This window comes from Trachemys scripta, chromosome 4 (genome assembly GCF_013100865.1).
Source record: "Trachemys scripta elegans isolate TJP31775 chromosome 4, CAS_Tse_1.0, whole genome shotgun sequence".
In the NCBI taxonomy this organism is placed as follows: domain Eukaryota; kingdom Metazoa; phylum Chordata; order Testudines; family Emydidae; genus Trachemys; species Trachemys scripta.
In genome coordinates this window covers 81,189,781-81,214,943 of record NC_048301.1, presented here as the reverse complement: position 1 = coordinate 81,214,943, position 25,163 = coordinate 81,189,781, and the positions used below count along the sequence as shown (strand labels likewise).

General features: G+C 44.1%; 1 protein-coding gene across 2 annotated transcripts; it reads right to left on the bottom strand.

Moving 5' to 3' along the window:
* Nucleotides 1–3,701: 3,701 nt before the first annotated feature.
* LOC117877026 (CD59 glycoprotein-like) lies at nucleotides 3,702–17,394 on the bottom strand. 2 transcript variants are annotated; one of them, XM_034769713.1, is made up of 4 exons: nucleotides 17,210–17,394; nucleotides 10,858–10,941; nucleotides 5,947–6,048; nucleotides 3,702–4,926 (listed from the first exon to the last, which is right to left on the bottom strand). In XM_034769713.1, exons 2-4 carry the CDS (start codon nucleotides 10,925–10,927, stop codon nucleotides 4,730–4,732), a joined length of 369 nt encoding a protein of 122 aa, XP_034625604.1. In that variant the 5' UTR covers nucleotides 10,928–10,941; nucleotides 17,210–17,394; the 3' UTR covers nucleotides 3,702–4,729. The 2 variants fall into 2 exon arrangements, with proteins under 2 accessions (XP_034625604.1, XP_034625605.1); XM_034769714.1 differs by lacking the exon at nucleotides 17,210–17,394 and adding an exon at nucleotides 17,060–17,203.
* Nucleotides 17,395–25,163: the final 7,769 nt, after the last annotated feature.

Sequence of the window (25,163 nt, the reverse complement as noted above, 5' to 3'; positions counted from 1 at the left end):
AGACCTTCTAAAAATGCTAAAATGTATTATTGGCATGCAAAACCTTAAATTAGAGTGAATAAATGAAGACTCGGCACACCACTTCTGAAAGGTTGCCAACCCCTGGCTTGGAGAAATATTCGGTGATCTTAAACACAAAAAGTAAGCTTACAAGAAGTGGAAACTTGTACAGATGACTAGGGAGGAGTATATTGTTTGAGCATGCAGGGATATAATCAGGAAGGCCAAAGCACAATTGGAGTTGCAGATAGCAAGGGATGTGAAGTGTAACAAGAAGGATTTCTACAGGTATGTTAGCAACAAGAAGAAGGTCAGGGAAAGTGTGGGACCCTTACTGAATGGGGGAGGCAACCTAGTGACAGATGATGTGGAAAAAGCTGAAGTACTCAATGCTTTTTTTGCCTCACTCTTCACAGACAAGGTCAGCTCTCAGACTGCTGCATTGGGCAGCACAGTATGGAGAGGAGGTGAGCAGCCCTCAGTGGTGAAAGAAAATATTAAGCACTATTTAGAAAAGCTGGACATGCACAAGTCCATGGGGCTGGATGCAATGCATCCAAGGGTGCTGAGGGAGTTGTCTGATGTGATTGCAAAGCCATTAGCCATTATCTTTGAAAACTTGTGGTGATCAGGGGAGGTCCCAGACGATTGGAAAAAGGCAAATATAGTGCCCATCTTTTAAAAAGGGAAGAAAGAGAATCCGGGGAACTACAGACTGGTCAGCCTCACCTCAGTCCCTGGAAAAATCATGGAACAGGTCCTCAAGGAATCCATTTTGAAGCACTTGGAGGAAAGGAAGGTGATCAGGAACAGTTAACATGGATTCACCAAGGGCAAGTCATGCCTGACCAACCTGATTGCCTTCTATGATGAGATAATTGGCTCTGTGGATACGGGGAAAGCGGTGGACGTGATATACCTTGACTTTAGCAAAGCTTTTGATATGGTCTCCCACAGTATTCTTGCTAGCAAGTTAAAGTATGGGATTGGATGAATGGACTATAAGGTGGATAGAAAGCTGGCTAGATCATCGGCTCAACAGGTAGTGAACAACAGCTCGATGTATAGTTGGCAGCCGGTATCAAGCACAGTGCCCCAGGGTCTGTCCTGGGGCTGGTTTTGTTCAACATCTTCATTAATGATCTGGATGATGTGATGGATTGCACCCTCAACATGCTTGCGGATTACACTAAACTGGGGGGAGAGGTAGATATGCTGAAGGGTAGGGATAGGGTCCAGAGTGACCTAGACAAATTGGAGGATTGGGCCAAAAGACATTTGATGAGCTTCAACAAGTACAAGTGCAGAGTCCTGCACTTACAAAGGAAGAATCCCATGCACTGTTACAGGCTGGGGACCGACTGGCTAAGCGGCAGTTCTGCAGAAAAGGACCTGGGGATTACAGTGGACAAGAAGCTGGATAGGAGTCAACAGTGTGCCCTTGTTGCCAAGAAGGCTAACAGCATATTGGGCTGCATTAGTAGGAACATTTCCAGCAGATCAAGGGAAGTGATTATTTCCCTCTATTCGGCACTGGTGAGGCCATATCTGGAATATTGTGTCCAGTTTTGGGCCCCCCATTACAGAAAGGATGTGCCAGTTCCTTTAATATTCTTCGATGGAGATTATCCAGGCCCCCCCATGTGGTCCCATTAAACTGTTTGAGTTTGACTTCTACCTCAGATGTGGTAATGTCTACCTCCACATCCTTGCTGCCATTAGCCACCCTGCCACTACCCATAAGCTATTGATTAGCCTCATTAAAAACTGAGGCAAATCACTTGTTTAGGTGTTGGACCATAGCTACATAATCTTTAATCTCCATCTCATCCTCAGCGCTTAGTGGTCCCACTTCTTCTTTTCTTATTTATAAAGCTAGAGAACCTTTACAATTGGTTGTAATTCCCTTTGCAAGGTCCAACTCTGCTTGGCTTTTGGCAGTTCTCACTTTATCCCTACACTTTCTGACCGCCAAGAGGTAGCTTTCCCTGCTGATCCCTTCCATCCCTTGTAGGGTTTCTGCTTTTACTTAATCACCTGTTTGCAACCCTTCCCTATGAATTTTTTCCCTTGCTTGGGATGAAGGCTTCAGATAGCTTCTGCAACTTTGACAAAGTAATTCCAAGCCTCCTCCACATTCAGATCTTGAGTTCTTTGGTCCAGTCCACTTCCCTAATTCCCTTCATTTATTAAAAAGTTAGCTCTTTTGAAATCAAGGATCCTTGTTGCAGATCTATTTTTTTTATCCTTCCATTTAAACTGAATTAACTCATGATCACCCAAACCAAGGTTGTTCTCTACCGCCAGTTCTTCTCTGAGGTCCTCACTACTCACCAATATCAAATCTAAAACAGCCCTTTTATTAGTAGCATTTGTCCTCCAATCTATATCTGGGAAGTTAAAAATCTCACAATCCCCAGAAGTATTTATGTCATTAAAAACATTAAAGAGCATTTGATGTAGCACCTTACATTTGTCTTCACTGAATTTCATTTTGTTGTGGATAGCCCACGTCCCCAATTTATCAAGATCCCTTTGAATTTTAGCTTTATTTTAGCTTGATCCTCCAAAGTGTTTGCAAACCACCACCACCCCGAGCTTTGTGTCATCTGCAAGGGTCAGTGTGCTCTCTATTCCTACATCCAGATAATTAATAAAGATGTGAAATAACACCAGACCCAAAACAAATCCCTGTGGAACCCCACTTGAAACCTCCTTCCAATCCGACATTATTCCATTAACAGTTACTCATTGTTTGTGGTTGTTTAACCAATTATGTATCCATTTAATAGTAGTTCCACTAATGCCACATTTCTTCAGCTTATTTATCAGAATGTCACATAGGATTATGTCAAAAGCCTTGCTAAATTCAAGGTATATTATGTCTGTCATATTCCCCCTATCCACTAAACCAGTTACTCTGTCAAAGAAGGAAATCAAACTAGTTTGGCATGATTTGTTCTTAGTAAATGGCTGGCTACTGGTGGTCACCCCTTCATCCTCCAAGTATCTGCAAACTGAATGTTTTATACATTGCTCCAGTAGCTTCCCAGCTATTGAGATCTAACTAAGGGGCTATAGTTCACCAGCTCCTCCTTTTTTCTCTTCTTAAAGATGGGCACGTTAGCCCTTTTCCAGGACCTCTCCTGCCATGCATGAATTTGCAAATATTGCCAGTGGTGCCCAGATTTCTTCGGATAATTCCTCCAGCAGCCTGGGGTGAATACATAAGGCCCTGCTGACGTGAATAGGAGTAGAGGGGTACTATCACATTATGCCTCTGTTAATACACCACAAATTTGCATTTGCTTTTTTTGCAACATTACTGCACTATGATGCATTTCATTGTAGCAAGAGCTCTTTATGAATGAAATGACCCAGGAGGCCCAGCACACCAGGGAAACACCTTCCTTCTGGTGGATAAAAGAAGCTACTCAGGTGATCGCTACCTAGGACAGTGGGCTAGGGAGGAGAAATACAGTATAGGTGTAGTCATTAGGTCCGTGAATCATATTATCTAAAGGCTAAAAACCTAGCCTTGTGAATAGGTATGCAAGGTGCAACAGACTGTAGTAGTGATGAGGAGCCAACTGTGCAGATGCCCCGTGTACTACCCTAGGTTGTGAAAGATCCCTTCCTCGATAGAGGACCCCTCTGCACGTCTTGAGATTTCTACGTTGCACTACAATTCGCACATTTGGGTAAATAAACCAGCCACAGCTCATATTTTATTATCATCCCACATTACTGCTGAGTCTGAATGATCACTGAAGTTACAGAATGGTTTAAGTAGATAAATCATTTTGAAGGGAAAAAAAAAAAAAACTTGCCATCAGTTGCATCATGGTGCCTTTACAATCTGTTCAAAGACACAGTCGCCAAGATGAAGTGTAGTGCTCAGCATAGGAAACTCTAGATGCCACAGATTAAAGATCTCAAGCATCCAAAAAAAAAAAAAAAAGGACAGTGGTAATTCACTTCACCCCTTCTCTAAGTGAAGTAGGAGCATGCCCCTCAGTGTATTTACATTACTTCTCAGAAAGGAGAAGAAGTTCTCCTACAGAAGTTCTCCAGGAATATGAGAGGGACTGCAAATATCACCCCAGTCTGAGTCACTACACTTTATAACAAAACAGACTGTCGAGAGTCATTTCATGTATAAACATGCAGTGCATTAGCCACAAAGCAGTACCAATAATAATACAATTTTGGCAGTTATAAGTGTTCTACAAAAAAGCAATTATGACCTGATATGGGGAGTTAGGTGCATTTGTTAAACATATTTTCAAGCAGAACAATTACATAAGAAAATAAAGGAAAAGCTGCTGGGCAAGACCAACTCCTAACAGTTTCACAAACAATAGTCTGACTTTAAAAAATGGCTTACACCTTTGAAAGGCTATGTAACATTGCCACAACTGGAGTGCAAAGGACAAACTCAAATCAGATCAGAGATGTGAAACTCACTGCAAGCAAGGGAAAGAATTTACTCCAGATAACACATAACTGCAGATTCTTGATAGAAGTTATAATTATCTACCACTACAGATGTACTTTCCCTACATTTTAACATATAGCTTTTCCAAAAACTGTTTTTTTCTAAGTCTGCTTTCTCAATCACAACTACTCTAGGCACAAAAATTGTATACAATAGACAGCATGTTTATATGTATGATTTATAAATCAGTAGGGATTTAAGAAAACAAAATTATCTTTTTTCCCCTCCATCTTAAAAGCAGAGTATCCAGATCATGGTCATCACGGTAGCAATGCTGAAGACTGCTGTACTAATCATTGTGGTTTGACTCCTGTTACACAGATCTTTTTGGCAACATTTGAAATTAAAGTTGTCCAACTTGTATTTCTCTTTAATTCCATTCATATCGCAGTTGGAATATTTATAGCAATCAAAGAGCGTCCTTTCACCTAAAAAAAAAAAAAAAAAAAAAAAAAAAAAAAAAGAGGAAGAAGTTATGCAAAAATTACTAGCTTCCCTGTAGAGAAAACTGTTTCACAAGGGTATTCAAGGATACATTAGATATTCACAGGGATTTCCCCGCCTTGGTTTTTGTTATAACAGAATGCTCTTGTGAGCTGTTTGGGACATAGCAGGTAGAGATGAATCCAAATCAGAACTTCTTATCTAAGAATCTGAATTTCACAGGTGGACTTATTTCAATAGATGGTCATAACAGACACCACACACACAAAGAGATATCCCTGAGTTTTGTGGCTCTGGCTCATCTCTCATCCCACGCACTGCAATCTGCAGGCAAGCGGCTCTTACATATTATAATATAAGACCAGCAAAGGGTGGAGATGGCCTTCCAGTGCCCACCCTGGCCAAATGGAATCAGCTATGAAATTCAGGTCCTAGTTTCTGGAATGCTGGTTTGCACTCATCTCTAGCTGGAATGCGAAGAGGGGACAATGCTGGCAGGCATAGAGTAGAAGCCTACAATTCAGTTTCCAAATTGGACTGCAGTGAAAATGAAAGTTCTGTGTACTTCTCAGGCATATACCACTTGGCATAAAGAAGCAACATATATCCCAATCCTAAGTCAGTGAACTGGAGAGTGCTGGCCTCCCAGCTGGGAGTGAGATTTCCTCCTTTTACAAGTTTCCCCATACGTCCACCAGTCATTCAACAGAGCAGTCTGCTGGATGCTTAACTGCACAACAGAATATCTTTTTAAACCATAAAACTATGTCCCCACAGTTGTGTTGGAACATCCATAGTTATAACAGTTCAAACTGTATTAATGCACACAATCCTACGTAAAGCTGAAGGAACCAACAAGGACTTCAGTAAGAGTGTACTTCAGATGGACATTCATACAGACTGTAGAAATAAAACCTATTTGATTACACTGGAATCATTAAAATTGAATGAATATAATTACTGTATTTATTTTAAGTCTACCACATTTGGGAGTGTAAACATACCACTTTTAATCCATAGGCAAGAATCAGTGTCACTTGGGCAGGTAATATTGGTCTTACATGGCAGAGCAATAAGTGGACAGTTGTAACACTTCAGCATATATCCTGAAAGAGAGAGGAAAGAAGCCAGTTACTAAGTAATAAACTTTCTCTTTGTACATTTGATGTTCTAAAATAAGTGTGACTTTTCAAGATTATTGTTAGGTCAAAACAGTTATAAATCCTTGAACCATAACCTCATGATAATCTGGTTTAAGTACTGCAACTTTTAGGTCAAACCACCTAATCCTTTAGTATTCGGATTCTGATTCCAACACTGAAGTCAAATTCAGCTCCTAATACATCCACAGGAGTCCAGGGAGATAGATTTACATAACTCTACTGCTTCCTGCTCCAAACAGCCTGAGTTTTAGCAGTTGGCAGGGGACCTGACTCCAACAAGGTCCAGAGTAACTGGAGCTGGATTTAAACAGATCATGTAACTGCTGCTCCACACTGCCTGAACCTGCAACCTCCATTCCATTATCATCCTTTTCTCCTTTGTTTTACCAGTGACATCTGTACTGCCCCACCCGTTCACTTCACCAAAATCTTTGACCTTTATCTTCCTTGACCCTTACCTCCTCCTAGCTCCACTCCTCCTACCCCTCCTCCTCCATTACCTTTCCCTTCTCTGCTCTCATTAATTCCACCTCTTACCATCCCATCACTTAACCAGTCTCTTCCTTCACTTCCTGTTCTAGCAGTTCCCCTGCATCTCTTCTTTGCTGCCAATGACATCAGTCTTAATCCTAGCCCTACTGCTTTCACTCCTCACTTTCCCACATTATTCCTACCCTCCCCTTCCACATGCTCAGTCCTCTGACTTTATTCCAAGCCCATGTCGCTGTTGGAATGCATGCTCCAGTGTAGAAATAAAAGAAATAGCAGTACCACCAAGACATGCATATAAGTTATTATAACACTCTTCCTTCCTTTTCCTCCCTACCCCCAAGTTGTCCTAAGTAAGACTGCAAGCCTCTGGGGCATGGACTATGTCTTGTTTGTTCTGTAACATTCCTACCAAACTTTGAGCACTATGGGCTGAAGTCTGCTCTTCTTGAAGCTAAAGGCAACTGTTCCCTGCAATGAGATCAGGACTTCGCCCTATAAAAGTAGAGACTTTTGTATTAGGGACAGGTCTCAGATACATCATACTCAATATAAATCCATTCAGACCTTTCACATCACATTTTAGCATGTCTGCCAACCACATTATTTCCTCCCTCCCTCAGAGCCCCTCTTTTCCTGCAGTGAAGTCACAACCATAGTCCTTCATTGAAGGATCAAGAACAGCAAATGAAGCAGAAATGGGGAAGCAGCTGGACACGACACTGCTAAAAATAACAGTATAGACATGGGAGGCATTGCTTAGGTGTGGAGAGAGCCTGTGTAGGGGTTCAGGTATGTCGAGTACTCTACTCTGCTAAGCTGTGCATCACCATCTACACTGCTACTTATAACCATGCTACCTGGGTGTGCAGTGTCTGTACTTAGAGTACAGACATATCTTAAGTCCATGTGCCTGTGTTCACACAATATGTTTCTCAAAACTGCCCTATGCAAGATGGAGTGTCAGTGTTCCTGTGAACCCTCTAATCACTGCACTCTAAAGAAGCTATTTGGAACATACTGTGAGGCCATGGACTCAAGTATCAAGTAATCACTTTTTTGGCCAGTGGCGCCCCGCTCTGAGGTACTGGAGGGTTAAGAGAACTACGTCCTTCCAGGTTGGCAAAGGCCAGTGGGGAAGTGCTGGGCTCAGTGCTGCAGGAAACCGACCTTGCTTCCTACAATAAGAGAAAAACTGCCAGATACACACTTAGAGGCCTTGGTACAGTCTTTTCAAAATTACATCATTTTAAGATGACAGTCTGGACCATTGCCACCTTGCATTGAGTCTTCCCTTTGCAATAAAGATCAAAAAGTTGTGAGAGTTGTCCCACCACCACATCTCGATGCCTCAGATTTCCTTGACAGTTCAATCCAAGTCCCATCTTGGGTATGGTGCAGAGACTGCTCTTGTGTTGATGGAGGATCTCTCAGCCATAGATGATGATCAAATAGCTTTCTGATACCAGACTGAACAAGTGCTTACAGTACTGCTGATCACAAGGCATCAGTGACATACTTATGGATCTGATGTTGCTGTTTGAGCAACAAACACAAAGCCTCTCAGAGTTCTCTCAGCTGGAACTGTTGGATAATTACTACTGTGACCTGACGCTCGTGAGGCATTCTCTTGGTCAACTTTATATAAAAAAAGGTACAAGGAGGGTTAGTGAAGAAGCATGGATTGTAGTGTTTGACATACCGATGTCACCCAGCTTTGTGTTTCTCTCTTATTTGACCCAGACAGTGGAGTTAAATATAGGGCATGGAGGAAAGCAAACTGGCTGAGGCTCAATGTATCTAGATTGGGGCGATGTGGGGAAAGCAGATACGGTAAAAGTAACACCAACTGGAGAGGTGTGATATATGCAATGGATGTACATGTTCCTGTCGGGGACTTTTTAACCCAGACGGCAAGGTTTGTTGTTTGACCGCAGAGTGAGAGACAGGCAACACCAGCAAGGTCTAATATAAGCTTTTTATTGAAGAGTGCACACAACAATAGAGAGCGGCCCGTTTTCAGAGAGAACTAGCCACGATTACAATAACTAGTGAGATTATATAGACAGTTTTGTTACGTTATAGTTAAAGCAACTTAATTCTTTTCTTTACTAGTTAAAAGCTTTTAATATTTATGCATATTTATGTTTTTTGACAGTACAAACAGTTCATGATGGTTTAGCAGCTTTTTATTAGCTTTTTGTTATGCACTAGAAACTAGGAGAAAGGAGGGAGTTAAGAACAGAAACAGGGAGTGGGGACTGCAAGTCTTTATATGTCTAAACAAACCGTTCTTAGTACATTTGGTACAAGAATACGGTTTTTCGCTTTTTATTTTATTTTTTGTAGCTTAAGCAAGCATGTCTTCATGTTTTACAGAGAGACAGGAATGGCCTAGCAACTACAGTTAGCTTAACTTTGGCTAAGCTGGCCAAACAACTTGTTTTATACTTTATTTTTTTTGGATTTAACATTCCCAACCTGGATTCTCATTAGATTTCTGGTTATCACTGAATGATCAGCTTTCAGCAGCAGTAAAGATGGCTTTTTACTGGCTAGGAGGCTACAGCCTTACCTTTCCAATATGGACCTCACCAGTTTAGAGGATGCCTTTGTCAAAGCAAGACTGGATTACCTGCGACTACACCTTAAAGGCATTCAGAAACAAAGGCAAGTGCACAATGTGGCAGCTTGCTTGGTTAGTGAGATGTCTTCTCACGTGCATATTCAACCAATACTTTATGATCCAGATGGGCTGATTATGGAGTCCAGATGAAGTGAAAGTTCTTGGTATTGCTCTGTAAAGCAATAAGTATTTTAAGAACATCCTAGCCGAGAGACCGTGTCTCTCTTCATACAGTTGAGATCTGCAAGAGATGAGTCCTCTTGGTATACCAGGTGTTGGTGGAAGGATATTTCCTGTGAGGGCCCTCTTACCTTTTGCTCCATTCAAGACACGCTGCAAGGATCATTTTGAAAGACAGACAAAGAAATGACCACAGCCTGTGTGGTGATGTATGCAAAATAATGGGGAATTCTTTTTTAGATCTGATTGTGCTGTCTGGATAATAGGTGATTGTAGTGCAATAATTTGTAGTGTTGCTGTTTCTTCTCTTTAGGCTGATTTTTTCCAGTTTTTTTAATTAACTGAGGCACCAAAAGTGTAAGGTGCTCTTGTTCTTTTCTAAATAAATACGGTTACTGTACAACTATGAATGTCAGGGGTTACTGATAGCATTGGTTATTAGCAACATGAAGAGATCTGTCAGAAGTTTTTCATTTGTATAGACATGCTCCCTATTCAAACCTGCTTTAGTGTGAAGAAAGGCCAAGACATAACCCTTTCTTTAATGTGTTGTCAAGTCCCTTTTCTCTGGGGCAGGGGGAGGAAATTATTAGAAAGGGGGAAAGTGAAAAGAAGGAGATCAAGAGGAAGAGAGGAATTCCCCCTGCCTTCTTGCAAAAGGAAGAGACATGGGATTCTCTCCCTGTCCCCTTTATACATGCTGGTATGTGCATGTGTGCATTCGCTCTCACCCACCCACCTCTCCCTCATGGTAGAGAAATTTGAAAAGATTTTTTAGTTTATAACTGACAAAGTACCTACTTCAGCATTAGGATTTTTAAATAAGTAGTAAGAATTAGAACTTAACATTCCATGTAGGATGGTCTCAGGGAATCCTCTATAAATTTATTTCCACATGCACCCTACTTAAGACAGCTGTGTAATAGCCTGCGCCTTTGATGCTGATCTGGATAGAGTCAAAACACATCCTATGCAACTTGGAATTCCATCTATTTCAAGTCCATATCCCAAGCTCTTAATCTGCTTGCCCTTGATTTGTGCCATATTAATATTATTGTATAAATATTTACATAATTCAACCTTAATCTGATATTCTATTGCTGAAATAGAATTCTGCTATTGCACTGGGCTGCAATTGGTTTGCTGTTTGCAATGCAATGCATGCTGCATAAAAGATACAGATTGGCAGACCTCCGCCACAGAACTCTAGCAAAACCAGGTGTGGCTAAGTTCAGCAAGGGCAGGTGTATACTTCCCAGGAGCTGTGCAGCACAAGGGATTACTGAGCCTACTGTAGCTAGTGGTTCAGAATAGCTTCTGGGAAGCAGTTCTGACACCTGAAGGAAAGTGGTGAGAGGATCCTCCCCCCGCATATTTGCTCAGCACCAGCACAGCTATTTGGATCTGATGCTGGGATCATAATTTGCCCTTTAATGTAGACACTTCAGGATACCTACCAGAACTGCAAAACACAGCCAGAATAATGAAGCCAGTGAGCAGGACACAATTTGTTTTGTTCCCGTTCATGTTTCGTCCTATATCTGGAAGCAAGAGCACAGTCATGAGTTAGGATTACACTCCTTAGCTCGAAATATTTAATGTTGGGGGGGGGGGGGAAATCTACAAAACCATCCTTTATAAGGGAAATAGGATTTGGAGATTCAAGATGGGGACCAAGGTGCCAAAGTGGAGATAATGATACTCCCATACCTCACTGAAATGTTGGGGGGAATAAATTCAGTAGTGTGTGGGCTATATACCTATGAATACCAATCAAAACACCTACAATAGTATTGTCAAGGGTTCTGAAAGTTTGTTCTAATTATGTGGCCCACCCATGACAATTACAGATTCTACAGAACCCCAGCTCTCATTAATAAAAAGTTAGTTTCTCTTAGGGTGACCAAATGTCCTGATTTTATAGGGACTGTCTTGATATTAGGGGCATCTTACATAGGACCCTATTCCTCTCCCATTCCCCGTCCTGATTTTTCACACTTCCTATCTGGTCACACTAATTTCTACCCATCAGGCTGTGAAGAAAACATTCAAAATGTGAACCAAGTGCAAACCAAAGCAATGAAGTCTACCAGAGACTGCAGCCAGCCTGTCATGGCAAGTTTTCCATCTCCATTCATTTCACTAAATTCTAAAGCCTAATGATGATAGTTAACATTGATATTTAAAGAATTTCACTGCTGATCATTTTAATAGAAGTGAAAGTGGGTAGGCACAAAGCTCAGAGGGGGAGACTGGAAGTTGCAGCAGAAGGGAAAGGAGGCTGAAGAAAGGAGAAGAGACACAGAAAGGAAGATGGAGAAGGAATAAAGATAATGAAAGAGTAGAAACAGCTGTGGTCCTAAAGGGCAGCACTCAGTGGAGAGACAGCAATAAGGCACTTAAACAGTAAATATAGTAACTGGAAAGTTAACTACTATGCAAGAGCCATATCCTACTGTAGTAAGCCTGGCTGCCTCCTGAGCATCCTCTGGTGCCCTTGGAGTCAGTCTGCAGTGGTCTGCTTTGTTTTTCCCTTTTCCCCTTAATATACCCAAACACACTTATCCATTTCCATCCCCTCTTGGGTTCTGCTTTATTAAGTTAACCAACATTCAAAATAAAGTTTAAGTCCATCCATTCTCCTAGGCCTTTCCTGCCTGTTGCCTCACTCCCAAAGTTTCAAGTTTCTCTATAGGAGCCTACTCGGTGAGAACTCTGCAGGGTCAGGAGCCTGGCTTCTTCCTTCTGCTCTTACTGGGGAAGCAGGTGATTCCTGCTCAGAAGCACCCCCTTAGTAATCAAAGTTGTCTGACTCCAGGCAAACCCAGTCAGACTTTCCCACGGGAACCTCCTGCTCACCAGGTTCTGCCCTCCACCCTCCTCTTAAGTCAGGGTATTTCCTGCAGGAGCCTTTTTTACTCCCTGCAGTTTTCCTGAGCTTCTCACCTTCATTGCAGCCTCCTGCTGCTCTTTATAGGGGACGTTCTTGATCTCAGGTGTGGCCTATTCAGTAATCAGGGTTGGCTAGTCCCAGGCCCTGCAGCCCTTAAGGGGCAAGCCACCCTGTTACACCTACCTTTGATCTTTGAGATCAGTGGGAGGCTTGCACAATGGGAGATCCACTGTGAACGGAGGTTAGTCTCTGGTACTGTTTATAACCCCTCCACAGGCTTTTTAAAAACGGCATTAACCCTCTGCCAAAAATGAAGGTGACACCCCTAATCTATCTAAATAGCTTTGGATCCAAGAGGTTGAAGGACTAATGGTCCAATCGTGAAAATGTGAGCCAGGAACTCCTAAATCCAATCCATCCCTCAACACTGATTCCCTATGCTTTTGTCTTGAACTCAGTGTCTCAGCTTCCCCTACTGTAAAATGGGGACAATTTCTACCACACAGGGGTTGTTTTGGGGGTTCATAGATTCTAGGACTGGAAGGGACCTCGAGAGGTCATCGAGTCCAGTCCCCTGCCTGCATGGCAGGACCAAATACTGTCTAGACCATCCCTGATAGACATTTATCTAACCTACTCTTAAATATCTCCAGAGATGGAGATTCCACAACCTCCCTAGGCAATTTATTCCAGTGTTTAACCACCCTGACAGTTAGGAACTTTTTCCTAATGTCCAACCTAGACCTCCCTTGCTCCAGTTTAAGCCCATTGCTTCTTGTTCTATCCTTAGAGGCTAAGGTGAACAAGTTTTCTCCCTCCTCCTTATGTCACCCTTTTAGATACCTGAAAACTGCTATCATGTCCCCTCTCAGTCTTCTTTTCCAAACTAAACAAACCCAATTCTTTCAGCCTTCCTTCATAGGTCATGTTCTCAAGACCTTTAATCATTCTTGTTGCTCTTCTCTGGACCCTCTCCAATTTCTCCACATCTTTCTCGAAATGCAGTGCCCAGAACTGGACACAATACTCCAGTTGAGGCCTAACCAGCGCAGAATGACTTCTCGTGTCTTGCTCACAACATACCTGTTAATACATCCCAGAATCATGTTTGCTTTTTTTGTATCAGTATCACACTGTTGACTCATATTTAGCTTGTGGTCCACTATAACCCCTAGATCCCTTTCTGCCGTACTCCTTCCTAGACAGTCTCTTCCCATTCTGTATGTGTGAAACTGATTTTTCCTTCTTAAGTGGAGCACTTTGCATATGTCTTTGTTAAACTTCATCCTGTTTACCTCAGACCATTTCTCCAATTTGTCCAGATCATTTTGAATTATGACCCTGTCCTCCAAAGCAGTTGCAATCCCTCCCAGTTTGGTATCATCCGCAAACTTAATAAGCGTACTTTCTATGCCAATATTTAAGTTGTTAATGAAGATATTGAACAGAGCCGGTCCCAAAACAGACCCCTGCAGAACCCCACTTGTTATACCTTTCCAGGAGGATTGGGTTAATAAACAGTTACTAAGGAGCTTTACTTCCTATGTATTATTTTATTTGATGACTGGCATGGATACAGCAGGTAACTAGGAAAGGAACACCAGATCATTCTGTTGCTATGGGACTGCCCAAATTTTACTGATTTCTCGGTTCTTTGTGAGGCACCAAAATCAAAAATAAAAGACTTGCAGCACATTCCTGCCTGTCAGCAGACCTCCAAGTTCTTATACACTAAGAACAGCAGCATTTATACAGCAGTAGCCTTTGGACTTCTACCACTTCAGCCTTCGTAATGTCACATGAGAGGATCCGTCATCTTTTCACAAACTTTAAGGTCAGATGGGGCCATTGTGATCATCTAATGCATAACACAAACTACAGAATTTTACCCAGTAATTAGTGTAGTGGAGATAATTATTCTTCCTGACCTGCCTTTCTCTACTCCTTGGAGGAAAGGGAGAGGGGGTGGAGGACTCAAAGCTGAAGCAGAACCATCTCCTCCAACACCAGCTAGCCATTAGCACTCCTTGTTCTGTGATACACTGCCCCAGAATATGGTGCAGCAAAAGGGGAACTGCTGGCTCTGTTGTCAAGTCCAATAACTTGTAGTTAAACTATAACATCTGCATTTAAGGAGTCCAAATGACCACTTCCCTTAGTTATTCATTCCAGTGGTTGACTCATTTAAGAAGTTGTGTCATTTTGAATTTTTTCCACTTGAGATTTCCTGTCACTGGATTTTGTGAGGCTTTTTGTCTGTTAAATTAAGGAACCCCCTTCATATCATCTCCTTGTGTAGAAACTTGCAGACTATGATAAAGTCAAAACTTAACCTTCTCTTTTATAAGATAAACAGACTGAGTTCTGGAAAACACATCTTACAATAAGATTCTTCTCTGATCTCCCTAATTTTTCAATGTTCTTTTTGAAGTGTGGGGAGCAGAACTAGATGCAGTAACCCAGTAATGATCTCACCCATGTCCTATATAGAGATGCTGTCTCCCTATTCTTACTTGATAATCCTTGGATGTGTAAAGAGAGAACTCGGTTAGCCCTTTTGCCACTGCATCACATTGGGACAGGACCTCACAGTCACTTAGTCATCTACAATGATTCCTGAATTCTTTTCACAGAATCACTGCTTTGTGGGATAGTCCCCCATCTTTTAAGTATGGCCTACATTCTTTATCCCTAAACATATGACTTCTCACTTGGCAGTACTTCAAACATGTTCAATTGTGCCCAGTTTACTGAGTGATCCAGATGGCAGGCTCTCAGAGACCAACCATTGTTATTTTCCACCCACTAACATTGTTTATCTGCTATCAGTTAGCTCAATTTAAATGGATTTTTAAAAATGGCTGTTAATTTTGTATAATGCTATTTTTAAAAAATTGGTGTCGCTCATAAGTCAAATGCCTTACAGAAATCCAAGTAAACCACATCAGTTACCTTTATCAACCACACTCAATTTTGTCAAACAAATGTGATTCTTTCACAAGGCATTTTCCATGAAACCATACTAATTGGCATAACTTATATTTTTGGCCTCTAATTCCTTATTGACACAGTTCGATATAAGCCTTTCTATTATTTTACTTGGGCTCAATATAAGACTTACCAGCCTGTAATTATCTTGAGTTATTTTTAAATGGAAAACAAAGTATTGCCACAACACTGGCCTTCTTCCAGTCCTCTGAAATTTTACCAAGATCTATTCAAAATTAATACCTGTAGTCTGGAACCAACTCCATTAAAACTTTTGAATGCAAGTTGTTGGGAGCTGCTAATTTTAGAATCAACTAGCTTTCGTTAAGATGCTGTTTAATATCCTTCTTTGTTGCAGCTAGATACATCATTCAGCATTAGCCCAAATACAAAACAGAAATATGAACTGAACAATTCTGCCAGTGTCATTTCATAAGTCTCTGAAGGGCTGGTTCAGTAAAAACAAGCCAACCGTCTAAATTCATCCCCGGTGAACTCCCCTGAATCAACAGAGTCACACAAGGACTCAATACATCCAGGCATATGCAATGGGAAAGTCAGACATATTTAAGCAATTGACAGTTAACAGCAAAAGGTTCCTGGCTTTTGGAAGTCTCAGATTTGAATGGCATTCACAGCTGCCATGGTTTAATGTTCTTTGGCCAATTCGACACAACTATCAGTATGAACTGACTGTCTCTCTCTTCACACAAATCCCTCTTTGCAAACACATACCTTCTGAAGTTCCCTGGACGTTAGGCTTATTTTTATTTTGCCATTATCCTAAACCAATATAAAGTCACTTGACTTGCCCTACATCTCTTCAAACTCTATACACGGTGGGCAGTGGGTAGTCTCTGTGGGCATGATTCTAATGATCTGCTCAAGCGACTGCGCTTAATTTTAATGGGACTATCCTGACAGCAAGAAACTCCAGAGCGTTGTAAGTGTGGAAGACTCTTGCCCTGTACAAGTCTGACTGTTTGGTATCTTCCTGTACTTACGGCACTGCATTCAAGTGTTGTGCTAGCTTTCCGCTCTCAAACCGCCCTTCTAAAACGCATCCTTTTAGAGCTGACTTTGTGCCCGCCACGTATCTAAGAAGCACAGGCACAATGCCCGAGGCTGCTAATGCAACATTGCTGTTGAGGCAGAAGGGAGAGACGGAGGGGGACGGTGCGATAAACCCTAGAGCAGCCAACTACAGCAAACATACTGCAAACAACAAGAGAGGCAACAGCCCTGGGTGCCAAGTCACGGCTCACCGCACAATTCCCAGACTCGCGCCCCTCTCTAGCCATTCCGGGGGGTTGCCTGTCATTGCCAGACACAAAGAAAGAGCTGGAAAGCCGGACCGCCTCGGGCACGGCGTGAATCCTGCCGTTAAAGGGGCCAGCGCGTGAGGCAGCCCCTCGCGGGGAAACACAGGCTGTAGCCTGGGCCCCGCCGTTTCCTTTCTCGCCCGTCAGACCCGACACGTTAACACGGGCCTGCTCTGGAAGCCACCCCGAGACGGCGCGTACCCTGCGGGCGGGAGAGGAGGCTGTGCCCAGGGTACTGCACACACTCCCCCCGTCATCCTCCACTGCGTGCCTGACCCAGCAGTGCCCAGACCCAGCAGGGTCACTGGGCATCGCACGGCCCTGGGGCGAAACACGGGCTCTGCCCCAAGCGGTTACAATTCAGGAGACCCCGCCTGACAGCGAGCCACGTCCTGTGCCCCCCCGCTGCAAACACCCCGCGGGCACGCGGCTCCCCGCCCTCCTGCACCGGCTCACCCGCTGCCGGCCTGCGAGGCGCGTCAGCCCGGGCCGCCGCCGAAAGATCTTCCGGGGGGCTACGCAGCAGCCCAACGGTCTCCGCTCCCGGCCGAGCTGCGGGGAAGCAGGTGACGCCAGGGGCGGCTCCCGGCTCGGCAGGCGCCTTACCCTCTTCTCGTCTCCCTCCTCCCGCCCCGCGGTCTGGGTGGGGGCCAGCCGCTGCAGGCGGCTAGGGCTTGTCTGCCCCGGCAATTTACAGCGCGGCAACTTTCTGGCTTAGGGGTGTGAAAAAACACCCCCCTGAGCGCAGCAAGCGTCAGCGCTGGAAAGCGCCCCTGTAAACAGTGCACCCGCACTGGCAGCTCCGCGGCCGCCCCTGCTGGAGGTGGTTTTTTAGCGTTGCCAGTGTAGACTAGCCAGTCAATCCCCAGAGCTGAACGGCAGCAGTGATTAGCTGGGCGATAAGAGGGGGGCTAAGCATGAATTTCTGCCGGTGGGCAGCTGGCGGCTAGGCTAATGCCAGCTTCTTCGCATGCTACTGATATCCCGGTCCCCAAAGCTTCTTGCACAGACTCTCTTTCATGGGTCTGATTTGCTAGTAAGGCCCAGCTGTCCGGTCATGCTTCCAACACACCTTTTGGGACAGAGCAGCTATTTTTCCTCCTCTAGCGAAAAGGAACTCAAGCTCTTTCTCTCTATAGACAGACACACCCTGCAATGAGGCATAACGGTTGTGTAATTCCTGCTGTGAAAGTTGCTAACAACCATTCCTTTCCCATTTGTCAGGGATCTCAAGATTTTGGCCTTGGTTTTTGCTTTACTAAGAATAGATAAATGTAAAAATGGATAAATGTAAAGTAATGCACATTGGAAAAAATAACCCCAACTATACATACAATATGATGGGGGCTAATTTAGATACAACAAGTCAGGAAAAAGATCTTGGAGTCATCGTGGATAGTTCTCTGAAAATGTCCACACAGTGTGCAGAGGCGGTCAAAAAAGCAAACAGGATGTTAAGAATCATTAAAAAGGGGATAGAGAATAAGACTGAGAATATATTATTACCCTTATATAAATCGATGGTACGCCCTCATCTCGAATACTGCCTACAGATGTGGTCTCCTCATCTCAAAAAAGATATACTGGCACTAGAAAAGGTTCAGAAAAGGGCAACTAAAATGATTAAGGGTTTGGAACGGGTCCCATATGAGGAGAGATTAAAGAGGCTAGGACTCTTCAGCTTGGAAAAGAGGAAACTAGGGGGGGGATATGATAGAGGTATATAAAATCATGAGTGATGTGGAGAAAGTGAATAAGGAAAAATTATTTACTTATTCCCATAATACAAGAACTAGGGGTCATCAAATGAAATTAATAGGCAGCAGGTTTAAAACAAATAAAAGGAAGTTCTTCACGCAGCGCACAGTCAACTTGTGGAACTCCTTACCTGAGAAGGTTGTGAAGTCTAGGACTATAACAGAGTTTAAAAGAGAACTGGATAAATTCATGGTGGTTAAGTCCATTAATGGCTATTAGTCAGGACAGGTAAGGAATGGTGTCCCTAGCCTCTGTCTGTCAGAGGATGGAGATGGATGGCAGGAGAGAGATCACTTGATCGTTGCCTGTTAGGTTCACTCCCTCTGGGGCACCTGGCATTGGCCACTGTCGGTAGACAGGATACTGGGCTAGATGGACCTTTGGTCTGACCCGGTATGGCCTTTCTTATGTTCTTATGATGTATCAGCTCCAGGGACCCTGCTTGTGAAGGAGAAGGAACATCGTTTAAAATTTAAGCATTTATCCAACGGATTTGCATTCTCTCTGAAAGCAGCGAGAGAGATAATTCAAGTAGACCCACCCTTGTTGTGGAAGTAGAAGCTAAGAGAGTAGACAAAGCTATAATAAAACAAAACAACAGTGAGGCTAGAGCAGAGATTGTGAACCTTTCCTGACTACAAAAACAAGGAGGAGTCCTTGTGGCACTTTAGAGACTAACCAATTTATTTGGGCATAAGCTTTGGTGGGCTAAAACCTGAGTAAGAAAGCAACCCAAATATCAGGACTGTCCCTATAAAATCAGGACATCTGGTCACCCTACCTCTCCCAGAGCTTCCTTCCTCTAGGCAAGTGGATTTCAACCTGGGGGTCTGCAGATTACGTGTAAAGCAGTGATACTCAGACCTCAGTGGTTCAGGAGCCAAATTAGCTATCAACATTATCCAAAAGACCCACAGTAATGTGAATTCATTGCTTCATTTACTATAGTACTATTCATATGTAAACAATATGACAGAGTAAATATTTAATTTATATATATATATATATATATATATAAATTTTCACAGCAAACAAGTTAATAACAGTGCAAGTTAACTTAATTGGGTAGTAAAAGTGTCCTGTTGGTTAATAACTTAGACTAGTTAATTAAATCATGCATGATCTACTGCATAAACAGTGGTTTAATATCATGCAATGCAAAGAGCCACAGGAGACACATTAAAGAGCCATAGTTGATTATGACTGATCTAAGGGGGCTGTGAAAGGTAGTTGTTACTACAGAACAGTGGTTTTCAATCTGTGGTCTGTGGACCTCTGGGGGTCTGCAGACTATGTCTAAGATTTACAAAGGGGTTTTCACCTCTATTTGAAATTAGTTAGTGGCCCGTAAGTGAAAAAAGATTGAAAACCACTGTTCTAGCCAGTTCACAGAGTACAAAAGCCAGGACTCTTCTGAACACATTAGCTAAATGGGACATAAAGCATTACAAATTATAGTTTTGTAGCACTTAGAATGTACTTTGCCCATGTTTTAGTCTCATATTGCTTTTCCAAAATAGTTTTTCCTTCTGAAATGTGACATCATTACCTTTCTCACAAAATCTTTCAGAACCTAATTACACACAATGTGCCCATATTTCTAACAGAAGAGAGCACTTAATTAAATAGGACTTATCTTTCATAGAGACCTATTGGGAAGTATAAGCAGAAAAAAAATATGGTCCTGATCTTCAGATGATGTGAATTGCCATACCTCTATCTAAGTGGATGTAGTTTATCCAATTTACACCAGCTAAGACTCTACATCTAAATGTTTATCTTTTCTTCTACACATTAAAAGCAAAGCATCCAAAAGTCATGGCCATAATAGTTGGCTGTTTTTGTAGTCACTATGATTAGATTCTTGTTGCAAAGGTCAGTTTGACAGCAGTGGGATCTAAAGTTGTAACCATTACAAAGTCTCATCTTTTTTCTTTTTTTTTTTTCTGTTGCTTCAGTGGTGTTTCCAGCCAGTTATCTTTAAATTAAAAAAGAAAAAAAAAAGACAAAAGTTATATTAATCTATTTACTTCCCTATGGAGAAAAAGAAAATTGTTTGGCCATGGTATTCACAGGCAGATTAGAGATTTGTAGGGTTACCACTACCATATCTCTCTTAGGTACTTATATTGCCCCCATTGCCATGACATTCTAGTACAGGGGAAGGCAAACTACAGCCCACGGGATTGCCAGTCCTGTGGCACAGCGGGGCTAAGGCAGGCTCCCTGGCCCTGCACCACTCCCAGAAGCGGCCAGCACCATGTCCCTGCAGTCCCTGGGAGGCTGCAGGGGCAGAGGACTCCGTGCGCTGCCCTGGCCTGCAGGCACCACCCCCCCACAGCTCCCATTGGCCAGGAATGGGGAACCGCAGCCAATGGGAGCTTTGGGGGTGGTAACCACAGGCGAGGGCAGCACACCTGCCCCACCCCACCCTACCCCAGGAGCCACTGACGGACATGCTGGCCTTGAGCCCCCTGCTGAACCCCTCCTGCACCCCAACCCCCTGCCCTGAGCCCCCTCCTGCACTCCACAACCCCTCCGGCACCCCAACCCCCTGCCCTGAGCCCCTGCTGCACCCTGCACCCCTCCTGTACCCCAACCCCTGAGCCCCCTCCTGAACTCCGCACGCCCTCCTGCACCCCAACCACCAGCCCTGAGCCCCCTCCTGCACCCCAACCCCCTACTCTGAGCCCCCAACCCACTGCCCTGAGGCCCGGCTGCACTCTGCCCTCCTGCACCTCAACCCCCTGCACTTCCTTATTCACTTTCTCCACACCAGTCATGATTTTATAGACCTCTCTCATATTCCCCTTAGTTATCTCTTTTGCAAGCTGTAAAGTCCCAGTCTTTTTAATCTCTCCTCATATGGAAACTGTTCCAAACCCTTAAATCATTTCTGTTGCCTTTCTCTATACCTTTTCCAATTTTAATACATCATTTTTGAGATGGGATGACAAGAACTGCACATAGTATTCAAGGTGTGGGTGTACCATGGATTTATGTAGTGACATTATGACATTTACTGTCTTATCTATCCCTTTTCCTAATGGTTCCTAACATTCTGTTAGCTTTTTTGACTACTGCTGCTGCTGCACATTCCCCATGTTGTGAATTGCTCTGAGGTGTAAGTAGGAGATAGGTGTCCAGCAGTCTAAAGCGAGGCAGCAGTGTGCATGCCTAGACGCAGAAATTGAGGTGCCAGGAGAACCAAAGTGAAAATTTAGACACCACGTGAGTCTAGGCATGTGTAGGATTAGTCTGCAGCCAAGTGGGAGTCTTGTGGATCACACTGGTGCATAAAGCCAAGATTTAGACACCTAACTTTCTTTGGGGATCTGGCCGTAAGTGACTTGCCAAAGATCAGACAATCTGTGATGGAGCATGGAATTGAACTTGCTTCTCCTTAATCCCTAACTACTGGACCATCCTTCCTTTCTACCAGGTGTTACAGATCAGTTCTTTCTCATATCAGAGGGTTCTCAAATTATTTGGCCAGATACAGATGAATCCTAAACCAAACCTCAGATCCAAACACGATTGAACTTTGTAAGAGTTAGGCTTGGGATCAGAACTTCACAGCTGTCCCAATCTTTAGAGAAGGCTGGACAAAACCCCCTGATCTAAACATGCCTGAATTTTATGGCTCTGGCCCATTTCTCATAACAAGAACCTCAATCTTCAGGAAAGCAGCTTTCAGAAAGGGCAGAGGAAAGCATCACTTTATAAGACACAGAGGGTAGGATTAGATGACCTCTTGAGGTCTCTTCCAGCCCTACATTTCTGATTATTCTTATTGTGTACTGTGGACAGTGTTGACAGAAACATGACAGCAGGCAGAGGAGCCCTTATAAATATGTTATGATTGTGAAGTAAAAGCACAGGGCAGGGCTCAAATTATATTAATATACAGTACTATATGTGTCATTTCCATAGCAAATTATTAATCTTACAAACACATGAATAAGGTTCATATGACTTCACTGCAGGCTCAGAAAAAGCAGCGGAGCATATATGGGCAGAAAAAAATCATTAATTCATCTCTAATACCCGATGTTTCCCCTTTGGTTTATCTGTGACATCCACACAGTGCTGCTTGTCCTTACAATGTGTGATGAAAAAGAAGCTGCTCCAGCATAGGGGGCATTACTGGGTGGACCTGGGCTGGAGGAAAAAATGTGTCTGTCCTTCCACAACGTGTTTGTGTCAACACTGCCCTTTCTGGATAAAGACACCCTGGAGCAAGCATGTGTGATCTTATAGCCCTCTAGTGGCTGCACACTAAATAGGCTATTGAAGCCCTTGAATGTTTTGGGTTACCCACAGTACACAATAAGAATAATCAGAAATGTAGGGCTGGAAGGGACCTCAAGAGGTCCTCTAATCCTACCCTCTGTGCTGAGGCAGAACTTAGTATACCTAGACTATCCCTGAAAGTTGTTTGTCTAACCTGCTCTCAAAAACCGCCAGTGGCAGGGATTTCACAACCTCCCATGGAAGCCTGTTCCAGTGCTTAAAAATCATTATAGTTAAGCTTTACTTAATAGCTAACCTAAATCTCCCTTGCTGCAGAATAGGCTGATTACATCTTGTCCTACCTTCAGTGGACATAGAGAACAACTGATGACCGTCCTGTTTATAACAGACCTTAACAGTGGTTTCCAACCTTCTTAAGCACAAGATCACTTTTTGAATTTAAGTGCAACCCAGTATCTACCTCAAAGAAAATGTAGAAATAACAGTAATCATACAAACCCAAACACCCTTACTCTGCCCATTGCCCCACCCCTTTTCTGAGGCCATGCCCCTGCCCCGTCCATTCTCTGAGGCCCTGCCCTGCTCACTCCATCCCCCCTCCCTCCATTGCTCGCTCTCCCTCACCCTCACTCACCTAACTGCTTTAATTAAATTACCTACACCTGTAAGTTTCAAATATGCAGATACTTACCAATGGGTATGGCACAGTCAAGGCTTCCTTAGCAAAGGGACTATTTTTACCTTGAAGCCAGGCTGCAATGCTAGGGCAGGGCCAATACCTGCCCTTCCCTCATCAGGTTTTGAGGGTGGGGAAAGGCATGTGTGATGGTCCCTGGGGATGGAGCCAGCGTTGGACACAGTGTCTGCAGGGAGCAGAAATCGGCGCGGTCATGGCAGATGTTATCACTGACCCACGGGGCTGGGTGGCCTGCTGAGATGAGTGATGGGGTGGAGGTGGCACTCCCTCCCTGGCGCCCTGTGATGCCTGGCCTGTGCCCAACCATCTGGGGCTGGCATGAGCCGCCTGGCATCGCTGTTCACCTCCCAAACATTCTTCCACACCTCTCTAGGGGGATGTGTCCCACAGTTTGACTAAGGCGGGATATGATAAAGGTCTATAAAATCATGACTGGTGTGGAGAAAGTAAATAAGGAAGTGTTATTTACTCCTTCTCATAACACAAGAACCAGGAGTCACCAAATGAAATTAATAGGCAGCAGGTTTAAAACACACAAAAGGAAGTATTTTTTCACACAAACGCACAGTCAACCTATGGAACTCTTTGCCAGAGGATGTTGTGAAGGGTTCAAAAAAGAACTAGATAAGTTCCTGGAGGATAGGTCCATCAATGGCTATTAGCTAGGATGGGCAGGGATGCAAAACCATGCTCTGAAGTGTCCCTAGCCTCTGTTTGCTAGAATCTGAGAATGGGCGACAAGAATGGATCGCTTGATGATTGCCTGTTCTGTTCATTCCCTCTGAAGCACCCGGCATTGGCCACTGTCGGAAGACAGGATACTGGGCTAGCTGGACTATTGGTCTGACCCAGTATGGCATTCTTATGTTCTTAAATGGGTCTAAGGCCAGATGGGTCAAATGGGGAAGTGTGGGGGTAGCTAGATCACAATCAGGGCTGTCCCTAGACATTTTGGTGCCCTACACAGCCCCAGGCCTCCGCGGGAGGGGGGGCTGAGCCCAAGGTCTGTGGGGTGCATGAGCAGGCTTGGGGGGGTAGGGGGAAACCGCCCCCCAGCATGAGCCGGTGGAGCAGAGCGGGTTGGGGCCAGGTCATTCCACTTCCTGCCACCCGCTGATTGCAGGGCAGGCAGGCCCGACCCGCACTCATGGGGTAGCGGGAAGTGAAGTGACCCAGCTCTAACCCGCTCTGCTCAGCTACCCCGGTGGAGCAGAGTGGACTGGGGCCGGGTAGTTCCACTTCCCACCACCCGGCGAGTGCGGGGTCGGGCCTGTTGCAGTCCCCCAGGACGTAGCTCAGGGGAAGGGCTGGAGTGGGGGGTAGGCCTGGGGCAGAGCAGGGATGGGAAAAGGTGGGGTGGGGGTGGAGCAGGGGCAGGGCTATGGGGGAGGGGTGGAGGGGGGGGCAGGGGGGGAAAGGGGGGGGGGGGGGCGGAGCAGGGGCAGCTTTCCTGGCCGGCTCAACCAGCCGGGGGATCGGGCTGGCCACTGGAGCAGCATGCAGCTGCGTAGGGCACCAGGAAATTTGGGGCAATTAGTTTGTGTATGGCTAAGGATGGTCCTGATCACAATTCAGTTTTCTGTGTGGTATACTTTTAAATGAATCCCTGCCTGTGTTGTGAGGCAGTGCAAAATGGCTATCACACAGCAAAAGCTTCCTCTCATGGAGATCCTGGCAGCCACATCAGGGTCACCACATTCAGCCAAATTCAGAGAGACATGAAGATATAAACATGAAGCAGGATTATATTGTAGGGCTTACCTGAGGGTTAATTTACATAGACAACCTGGATCCCCAGTAGATACTATACCAACTGTTATGTCAGCCCAAAGTAGATTGCATACAGTGTCT